The 11505-nt window shown below is 36.1% G+C and overlaps 1 protein-coding gene across 4 annotated transcripts in view; it reads left to right on the top strand.

Annotated features, from left to right (window-relative positions):
- Babam2 (BRISC and BRCA1 A complex member 2) overlaps positions 1-11505 on the top strand; it is a 506746-nt gene that overhangs the window by 208970 nt on the left and 286271 nt on the right. For all 4 annotated transcript variants that reach the window (XM_023711099.1, XM_023711100.1, XM_023711098.1 and 1 more), the window contains one exon: positions 8036-8110. In XM_023711099.1, the coding sequence (XP_023566867.1) occupies positions 8036-8110 (75 nt within the window). The remainder of the gene's footprint in view (positions 1-8035; positions 8111-11505) is intronic.

Genomic DNA, 11505 nt, shown 5'->3' with positions numbered 1-11505 from the left:
GCGCAGGGTAGCAGGAAGCTCTCCACACACTTACTGGACCTGGACTAGGACTGGGTCTGGGAGTTCCCTGAAGTCGGCAGAATTTCCTACTGGGCGGGTGGGGTGGGGGAGGCACTGTGGAGTGGTGGGGGGCGGCCTGAGGGGCTGGGAGAGGGTCCGGCTCACGCTGTGCCTGGGCTGGGACTGGTCCCACCGGCGCAGGGTAGCAGGAAACTCTCCGCACACTCACCGGACCTGGGCTAGGACTGGGTCTCACAACTTTTTTTGAATATAGCTTTTCAGCGTTTCTTTATGTATATCTTACTAAATACATATATACATTCCTCCCTTTTAATGCAAATGGTAGCAAGTATTATACATTGTTTTGCTCCTTGTTGACTTAGTAAAGCTCAAGAGATTTTTTTCTGCTTAATCACAAAGAATGCCCGTGTTATTTTTTACGATTGTATATTATTACATTATATGACTTAACTAGCATTTACTAAATCTGAATTCTATTTTTGGATATTATTTTTAATCTTTTCCTATTATAAACAATATGGCAAAAATAATCATATATGTGTTCTTTTGTTTGTCTGTAAGATCAGTGACTAGAATTGAAATTGTTGGACCAAAGGTTGTATGCATTTATGACTTTCTTATGGTAAAGCCTTCCATTGAGTTTATAGCTGTTCGTTTGTTTATTTATTTGTGGTACCTGGATCGAACTCAGGACCTTGTGCCACATAAGTGTGGCAGGCACTTATGCCACTGAGCTATCTCCCTGGCCCAAGTCTATATCCATTTAATGACCCAGTAGCAGTGTAGCAAAGTGGCTGTTTCTTCACTTATTAATGTGTTCGTAGATTTCTGCCTTTTAAGTTGTACTTTTCTTCATGGCTAAGTAGCTCCTGTTGACCTAAACCTCCCAAAGTTGACTATTGAATTCTGGACCAAAAAATGAAGCTGTTTGCCTGAAATCACTGAGAGCTGAAGCAGGCAGATACTAGTTGGAGATAGATACTTAGAAGAAGGGCAGGTAGATCCTTAATATTATGGGACAATATCAAACCTTTAATGTACAGCACAGTGGATTCATGGGACCAGAGAGGAGAAAGGAGGAAGAGAGCAGGAAACCATTTGTTGGAATAATGCCCACAAGTTCCAAATGTGGTGAAAAGACAAATTTGTAGATTCAAGAAACTGAAAACCACAGCTGGGATCAAGGCAAAAAAAATATAAACAAGATGTATCATCATCAAATTTCTGAAAACCAGACCTAGTTAAGGTCTGTGGCAGAACACTTGCTTAGCGTTGCAAAGCTCTCAGTTGAATCACCAGAACCATTGAAGGTCTGGCAGGGAGGAGAATATAATAGGAGTCACCTCCAGCTATCCAAGAAAGTGACACTTAATGTACAGTCAAGTTGCCACTGTCTCCTGATCAAAAACAGTGAAGGCGGGAAGACATTAAATGGTATCTTTAAAATGCTGATAGATTTCTGCCAGTCTAGCAAAAAAATGGTATTTTCAGTTTAGTTGTAATCTGTATTTCTTTTATCATGAGTGAGGTTAAGCATCCTTTCATATGTTTAAGAGTCATTGGTATTTTTTTTTTCCTGACACATCCTTTGTCCTCTTAAGAATTTTAGCTTTTTTTTGTTAAGTACATTAGTTCTTTGTGATAAAGTTCTAAAACTTTATCTTGCTTTGTCCATTGTCTTTTGAATTATTAAAGAGATTCTTTTGCCATCTAGAAAATTTTTATGTACAAGTGTAGGCAGTCCTTTCCTTTGTGGCTTCAGTGTTTGGAGTCACAATAGAAAGGCATTCCTGGCTAAAAGGTTTTAAAGATATTTGACAGTGTCTTCTTCTTTATGCTTTTAGTTTGTATACTGAAATGCTTCATCCATTTGTACTTTACCCAGCTTTCTGATATGAAATGTGAGTCTAAGTTTTATTTTCTGTAGATGTCTACTTTGTTGTCCCAATACTATCAATTATACCCTTAAGTATATCGGAGCTTATTTCTGACTTTCTGCTACATTTGTCTTTCTATTGGTTTGATACACTTCCTTAAGGGTATAATTTTGGTTTTGTAATTCATTTTACTATCTGGTGTAGATGTTTCTTTCTCACTGCTTTTCTCCTTCAGAACTTTCCTGATTAGTAATTTATTGTTTATTTTTCCATATTATTTTTGTTCTTTAAAAAAAAATTTTAAGTTGGTACATGTCTCACTATGCAGCTTGGACTCATGATCCTCCTGTTTTCAGCCTCCTCAGCACTGGGATTATAGGCGTGTACCACCATGCCCAGTCTTTGTGGCTGGTTCAGCACCCCTAGGGGCAGGGCTGGTGTAGCATGCCATACCAGGGATCAAACCTGGTCCCTGCACTTGCCTAAGCAGGTGCTGAGTCCACTGAGCTATCTTGCTGACCCTCCATATCATTTTTGACTTGATATTTTAAGGGTTCCTGCCAAATAATGAGCTCAAACCCTAGATGGGAAATGTCTCTGTGAGGGTTGCTCTCAGAGCATTCTGCCCCTTCATGTAACATTTATCACAGGCTGTAACTTTTAGGAATGATTATTTGGGTTAATGTCTTAACTCACCCACTAGCCTGTCAGCTAGATGAGGGAAGATCGTGTCTTCTCTACTCATTCCATTTGCAGTAGCCAGTGTACTGCTGATAGGTTCTGGGCAATTAATTCATAGTCATGAATGCACACACACGCCTTGAGTCTTGAGTTTGAGCTTTGTGACTCCTCATTACTCTCTCAGTGACTACTGGCAAGATTCTTAACTGTTCTGGGCCTTAGTGTTGTCATTTTGAAAATGGATATAAATTATTTCTGTTGACCAGTATTTTGGAGGCAATTAAATAATATATCCCAGGAAACATTTTATAAAGTATAAAATGCTAATTAAGCTAGCATTGGCTTTCCTCATCATATGGAGAAAACGCCTATTTATGAACATACCAAGGTAGAGTGGATGGATTTAGGCTTATTGGTTGTCAGTTTGAAGAATCACCCTTACCAGATTGTCACTTGGTTATAGTTACAAGAAATGGTTTACTGTTAGTATGTAGCTTATTTGAGTACTAATAGTCAATTTCAGATCAAGGCTTTTTTTTTGTTGATAAGAGAAATGTCTGTAGGAAAGGAGGTAGGATTTCCCCTTACAGAACAACCTGAACTTGGAATTTGTTTGGCAGATGTCATCCTTTCACTTCCAAAAGCAGAAGGAAACCTAACTTAGCTGCTACTACCAGATGAAAAGTTAGGCCTAATAAGTTGCCAACACTCAGAGTCTAATTATTGAAGCTGCTTGCCAAGGTACTATCACTTGAAGATTAAAAGGATGCACACATTCATTGCTAAGGCTGGAGAGAGTGTCATTAAGACAGCTTGCAGGCAGGCTGACATTTTCACAGTTTTAGGTTAGATAAGTTTCTACATCTATCCGAGAGATTTGACCAAGTATGCCTGCCTTGGCCATATTGAAATATGTTGATTTCAGCTTAGGGGTAAAATTTCTGTGGAAGCAATCTGGCATTACACCATAATGACCATTAATTGCTTAAACTACTATCCACCCTTCAAATACAAAGACATACAAAATATTACCTGAGGTAAAAATGAAGATTTTCACTTCTTCTTTCCTCCTCATAAAATTTTGTACCTTAAGTTTTGGAAGTCAGGTATGTTTTATCCTGCCATTTACTCACAGAAGAAGATGAGCTTGCTGGTTACGGAGTCAGGGGCAGAGCTGAGGTGAATCCTCTTTACTTTTTTAGCAGAGAAATAAAAAGTCTGTTAGGCATGGAACTTGGAGATCATAAAGTACTTTTTAAGGTTTCCAGGAAAACATATTCCCTTCATAGTCTTAAGTTTTTATCATGATTTTAGTTTTGTACATCAGCCTGTTGTTGATAAACACAAATTTATTATCATCTGGGGATCAACATTTCTTTTATTATGACTTTAGTTGTATCAATCAGCCTGTTACCAAAAAACACAAATTTGTGTTAGTTCTATGATCAATATTTTGAGAAGGGATAAAATAGGAATCATCTGAGAGTTTTTAAAACAATCTTGGTCTAAAATAACTGGTAGAATAAAAATATATTGTACAAACAAACAGGGCAAAAAAGCTAACATGCAGTCTGTGGATGAAAGTAACTAGCAGGTCAAGTGAGTTCAAAGGCTAAATATGTAATTGATTTTTCCCTATTGCCTTAGATGTATGAGTTCTTTTAATTTTTAAAATTCTACATTTCATTCCCCCCCCCCGGGGTGTGTGTGTGTGTGTGTGTGTGCGTGTGTGTGTGTGTGTGTGTGTGTGTGTAACATCAACCATTGAATTTAATTAACTAAAAATTTGAAATGGTCATTTTTAATGACATCTTATACCAGCAGGTAGAAATAGGTATCTATTCATTTTTTATAGATTGTACATTGTAAATAAATTATTTACAAACTTAAATGAGTATAACAATAAAAATTGTATAAACATGAAGAAAAGAGAATTTACAGATCAGTCATATAATAGTTCACTCTGTGCCAAAATCAAGAAACTTATATTCATATAATTAGAATTCTCAAAATAGAAAGGGGTAGGCAATCAATATTTAAAGATTTAATTGAAACTGTCCTACTAATCAGTTTTGAAACTGTCTCATTGCTATTTGTTTCTCAATAAAATTAATAAAAAATAAGAGATTTAAAATTTTTGAAGTTAGTTGGAATTATAGCTGTATACTATAATATTCTTTTGTATTACATAGCCTACAGGGGCTTAGAAATTGCTTACACTGTGAAGAAGAGTTTCTTGATGACCTTTGATCAGTATTAGTACTTATTTGCTCCAGGAATGCCAGCTTCTTGCTGTTCCCTGAACATGCAGGGACACCCCTGCCTCAATCCTAAATCCCCACCATTTATGAGTTTTAATCAAATGAGGGTTATGATTCCACTCCTGTGTTGAACCAGTCACTGTGCATGTTGTGATGACAATAAGCTACAGTCGAACAAGGAATGAAGCAGTTGGGGGCAATTACAGTTGTCTGGCCTAGAGATAGTGGTGGCCGAGGTGCAAAGGAGCTGGATTCAGGGTATATTGTGGAGGTGGAGTCAGCGAAGTTGCTTCTACCTTAAATGTATGATGAGAAAGAAAGATACTAGTTAGGATCATCCTGGAATTTTTAACTAGAAAGACTGAAAAGGATTGAATTGCCAGATACTGAAATGGGGAATATGTACTAAGGAATTTGATAAATAAGTATCAAGCATAGCATCAGTAATTTGTTTTGTTCATAATGATTGGATAAATTAAATTTGAATTTGGAAAAGGGGTGGGATGGAGATGGACCACTTGGCATTTATCAGCATGTAAATATTATTTAAATTCATGGGTCTAGATGAGACCACCTGGGGCTTTAGAGAAGGTCTCAGAGGTAAGGCTGGGTGTGCTCCAGTGTTTAGAGATTGTGAAGAACAGAAGTGGGTACAAGTAGAGTGGAGAAGAAACTCTGGTCCTGGGAATCAAGTGAAGTATGTTCCAGCAAATGAGTGATTGGTCAGCTGTGTCAGACTGCCGCTGGTAGGACACCAAGATGAAGACTAACAGTGGCCATTGAATTTGGCAGTGAGGCTGTCATTCATGACCTTTGGTGCAGTGGTATGGTGGAAAGGCTGATGAGAGAATAAAAGATTCTGATATAGACTTGTTATTTTAAGAACAAGAGATGGTTTTATAAAATAGAACCAAGAAATGAGATGGGAGCTACAGAAAGATGTAAAGTCAAGAAAGATTTTTTTTAAATGATGTTTTCATGCTGAAGGGAGTGAATAAAAAAGAAAAAAACTGATTATAAGAAAGACAAGGGGAACAGCTGGTGGTATTTTGTGTTCTTTGATGCCTATTCTTTCTTCTGGGGCACTGTACAGAGTACCAGGAAAAGGCTTCAAGAGTTTTCTTTTCTATACCCCTGACTCCTAGTAAACTAGATGCCCCTCTTATAAACTCTCACTTAACTCCATATTGTTACTTGTTACATTGTCTTTAATCTAAAGAACTATGCTTAATAGGATATATTAGTTTTAGAGTCCTCTAGAACCATACCTTTATGGAAATCTTGGACTATAACAGATGGTAAGAATTATGCTACGAGTTTACCAACCTTTTTCCATTCAAAATGACAAGCTGCTTGTAGGTTTAGGTGACCTTTGTATTGTCACTTGTGTTGAGTTGTAAGGAGCCTATGCATAATGACATTTAATACTAAGAACAGTTGCTCATCTCTGACCCTCAATTCTCTTTGTCACCATTGGCATCCTTGTGACACAGTGGCTTCTGCTACTCTGACTTGCCTTCACTCTGATTTCATTTACTCCGCTCTCATTTTTGTTTTTCTGTTACAAGGTTATACTTGTGGGGATGGAGAAATGTTCTGTCCTTAGCCAGAGGTTGATGCAAGTTAAAGATGTTGTAAGCAGTAAAATAATGAAACAAACAACTAGGTTGATGGTAGTTATCATTGTTATCTTCTGAGCTCAAGGTTTATATCTCTGCCTGTATTTTCAAGGTTTTAGGTTAGAATTTAAAATTAGGGCCAGAACCTTGAAGCCAGTTGCTCAGGTTTTTGTACAAAGAAGTGGGGATGGTGGTGGAATCATCTGTAAGAGGTGGCATAGGTATTTGTGTGTAGTTCATCCACAGAAGTTTGTATGGCTCATTTTTTTATGGGAGAAATCAAAGAAGATACTGGGAGCTTTTTAGTAGTCACAGAATAGAAAAGACAGATATATATATATTCTATCTGTCTATGTGTCTGTCTGTCTGTCTGTCTATTGCTGTAGACCTACCATGAGTTCTTTGGTCAGACATGTCATAGAGAAGCTCACTATGTCACAAGCCCAAGGCAAGCTGAATCTTTGCTGTGAGACAGCATGAAGGACCCAGTACCCTAGCAGCTTTTGAACTCCTGGGTCTGTGTAAAACACAGTTGGAAAGTGCCTTTTCTAGACGATGGCCAAGTTAAAAAAAGAAGCCAGAAAGTTACTTTTTAAAAAGAATTCTCAAAGTATCAGTTACTAAAAAGGATAATTTGAATTAAATTTTAAATGTGCAAAAATGGCCACAATGTAGGTTACTACCCTTTATACTATGTCTAGAAATATGCACAAAGGTTGAACTTCCATCTGTGCAAAGTAGCATATCACTGAGCACCCCAAGTAAGTGGTTGCCTGACCTTTCGCATAATAAAAATCAAGAAGATAATATTTTCTTTTACGTGATTTTTCCCTTTGAGAAAATAGAAGCTGGTCTAAAGTATAGCTCAATGGCACAGTGCTTTTCCAACATTTGCATGGTCCTAAGTTCAATCCTCAGTAACCTCTTCCCCATAAATTAATAAATATTAGGAGCCATTATTTATAACTTAGTTAAATGTTTCCAGTTGCCAAACCTGTGTATATCTTCCTATAGAGACTGCTTTGTAAAGGAAGATAGCAAAAAGAAAAAAAAACAGTTGATGATGATGATAATAGACTTTTAAGAGATTAGAAAATTACTTGGGGTGCTTGGTGACAATACTTTGTATAGGAGGAAGTTCAAGCTTTGTGCATATTTCTAGATGCATTATAAAGGGTTGTGGCTGTAGGAGTTGAAAACATTTATGATGTGGTCTGAATGCTTCAGTAAAAGCAAATGAATCTAAGTAGTAGTTTATTACTGTTGCTTGAATTTAAAAATAGACATTCATATATTCTTTTTATACTTATAAGAAACAAAAAGTAATACTATTATATTGTAATTTCACTGCACATTTAAAATTTAAATTTAAAAATTTCAAATTATCCTTTTTAGTAACTGATAATTTGAGAATTCTTTTTGATTTTCTTCTACTTTTTCAACCTTCTTTTCTGGTTTGATGTTAGGAAACCCAAATTGAAGATGCTTGCATTTTGAACAGGTTGAACTTGTGGCCTTAGCTATAGCTGTCACTTCTCAATTTATTTTTTATCTTATCATGCCTTTCTTTCTGCAGACTGGTGAATTTTCAGCTCGTTTCCTTTTGAAGTTGCCAGTGGATTTCAGTAATATTCCTACATATCTTCTCAAGGTAAAAAATTTATAGTTATTAATGCAAGAATACAAATTAAAGTAATTATTTAATTTAGTATTTATATAACTTGTTAGCATTTTGTTTGAATGTGAATTCTACTGGAAATATTTTTTGTGATACATAAATAAATATCTGAGTTTTCTTGTTGCCTAAAACACTTTTTGTTTGTATTTATACCTGAAATTGAATTCAGAACCTTGTGCTTTCCCCCAGTTCTGTAACTGTATCTTTAAAAGTCATTTAGAAATGAGTTTGCTGGTATAAGGTAAAATTTAGTAACATAAACAAGTTAAACATTGAGGGAAATGGTTTTTATTTAATAATCCTATTAAGATGAAATACTCTCATAGAAAATGTCAAATATACATTATGTCTTAAAGTGGGTTACATAATTAACCACACTTGCTGAAGGGCATTTCACTTTCTTTGCCTGTAATTGAACCCAGGCACTTTCAGAACTGGGCTTGCCCAAGAGAGTTAGAATCCAGTTGCATCAGTGTCTATATAGCATTCTTTAAAAGTGGATGTAGGCAGATTATGAGCTAGGGAATACCTGTTTCGGGGAAAGACCTAGGGATTAGGCTGTGGTTAGTGAGAGTGAAACTAAATCAAAGAGGGAGCAGGTTCTGAAAAGGAAGCCTAAGTCAGAGACCCAGCTTCTTCACAGAGAAGGATTTTGGTTGTGATTTAGGATTTGGCTGTTTGCCCATAGCCAATTTCAACCTTGGGTTTTTAAATTTCAGTCTAAGAAAAACTTCTGCCCTCCTCACTGTTATATTTATAACTGTCTATGAAGAGGACCAAAATCCTTCAACAAGTTTCTCTCCATAGTATAGTCATCAGTAAATAGTTTTAGATATTAATCTTGCTAATGATAGGAAGTATGGTTTAGTAGAATAAAGACCACAATAATAGAATAAAAGTAAGGAACTTTTAAAAATATTTGCCATCTAAAAGAAAGAATTATTTTCTTTTTTTACCATGTAAAACATGGGATTTTTCTGTTTCATTTAACTTAATTTTAGTTTTCAGTTGACTGATTTTCCATTGTGAACTCATTGGTTGTGAAGTCCAAGTGAGAACAAAGGTCAGCAATTTCTGTCATTTTCTCCACACTGCTGTGGTGTAGGAAATGTACATAATAGGTCTGTGATTATCTAGCATAATTAATATATCAACAATAATTGGACTCTTTTAGAATAGTGAGCAGTATTCTGAGAAGCCTTTATAGCACATTTTCAATGACCTCTATATATGTCAGTTGCTTAGAATTACTAAACCTAAATTACTAAACCTTCTCCAGGTTATTTAATTTTAAATTCATTAGTATATGTGGGCATATCACTCACGTCACTGTCTTACTTCACAATTTACAGTTGTAGAGTCTCTGTTTCGATTTTTGTGTATGTGCCTTGTTTGAGTGGCCTTTATTTCACGCTAATGTTGCCTCTGTTCATATCCCCAAATATCAAAGTAAAATGTATGTGCTGGCTCATAATTAATTTTTTTCTCAATATCAAGTTCACATACTTTCTGTATGAGGAATTTTTAACTTTATATTATACTCCTACTTTTCTCTTGCCAATTGGATGAAAGTAAGGATTTTTTTATACCCAAAATATGAAGTGATTTTTTTCCTATAGATGATATGTCTGAACTGCAGCGATAATGTCCTTCTGAATCTTCAGTTCATGAAAAAATAGAGAAACAAGGACAACAAAAGGAGAAACTCATGTACGACTTAAAACAACATCAAAACATCACAACATCAGTATCACGTGTGTGTCAAATAAAGCCACACACTAGAAAGAATTATCAGCATACCAGAAATAATACAGAATACTTATTGAGGGTATACGATCTAAATTCATGAAGTTGTATCGTAACCTTTGGTCATGGTAATTAGCAGATACTGGTCTTAATTTTGTTAGAGTGAAACCTGCCTTATGTGTATGCCTATCTTTATTTCTGTTTGGAGAATTACTAAACCTAACAATATAATGTTAGTAAAATGTTCCCCACCCTGTTCCTGGAAAACTATACATAGCAAGAGACCCAAACAAAGGTTCTAATTTGTCTACTTAAAATATTTATTGGCTGAGCAAGAAATACTCAGAAAGTAAAAATGTATTTTGGCTGAAAGAAGAAATTTACTTGTAAAAATGATGTGCTTTTGTATTAGTCTTAAAAGAATCAGATTTATATACAATTCAGTGAAATTAAAACTCCAGAATTAGAAACCTCATTAGCATATCGAAATATGTCAGAAAATTCATGGATCCTATTGAGCTAGAAGGTTAAATAGCAATTATTTCCTTCTGGCAGCGGATATGGCAAACAACCTTGCAGAAAAAGTCAACAACTTTTCTTTGGTAGATAAGCGAATATTGTCTTTCTTATAGTTGAAATGGTTCTGGAGTGACTCCAAACTATGTATGTTGAGCCTTTATGCAGTCTGGACTAACAGCAGGGCTACAGCGAATTACTATGACTTGAGTACTTGGACTTTTGGTTTCTGCAGTAAATCTTGTTGGCATCATTTTATATGGCGTAGTGAGCCTATTCATCCTGATAATATACTTGCTGAAATTTAATTCCCCCCATGGAATCAGAATCTAGACTTTATGAAAATAAATTGATGCTGACAAACTAAAATAAGTCATATGTGTCAGGTTGTGAGGCAGTCCTTCTGAAGCACTGTGGCTCTGTGGTTATTCAGGCACTCTCAGTACAAACACAGGTCCCTCCTCTGCCAAGCTGAGGCAGAAATCAGGAAGTAAGATCAGGTCATGAAGACATGTATAAGAGCCTAGGACAAACAGAGAGTGGCAGTAAATGTCTACTTGTTACCATATGATGCTTCAAACAGGTCACTGAAATGGAGGACAGAATCTGAGGACCTGGGCCTAGGGGGACTATCTGGTCAGTGTAGGAGCAGCCTTGTCAGCCTGATATTGGCGAAGAGATTACTTACCTGGAGTCAGCCTGCTTTCATTCAACCCTAGGTGAACAAATACAGATACTCCCAGGGCCAGGGAAATACTGGAAAACTATGCTCTGGCTTGATGTCATAATAGGAGGACATGGTGAGAACTTTAATAAACTAGCAAGTTGTGTGCTTCATTTAGAGGCAGCAGCTGCTATACAGCCACAGAGTTGTTTTCCATGCAAAAGTGTGGGCCTAGCATTGCCAGATATGCAGATGTTATTATAAGGATCCCAGAAACTCAAAGTTTTTATTTTTTAAATGTGAAAAATTTCTGCCTTTTTAACTGATGGAAATTATAAATAATTTTAAAAACACTGCACTGGCCAAACAGAATATTACCACATGTTGGTGATGACATGTGGATTCACTGTGTGTGTGTGTGTGTGTGTATTTTTTTTTTTTT

Source organism: Octodon degus, unplaced genomic scaffold (assembly GCF_000260255.1).
Source record: "Octodon degus isolate 3935 unplaced genomic scaffold, OctDeg1.0 scaffold00019, whole genome shotgun sequence".
Classification (NCBI taxonomy): Eukaryota; Metazoa; Chordata; class Mammalia; order Rodentia; family Octodontidae; genus Octodon; species Octodon degus.
This window is presented reverse-complemented; position numbering and strand designations above follow the sequence as displayed.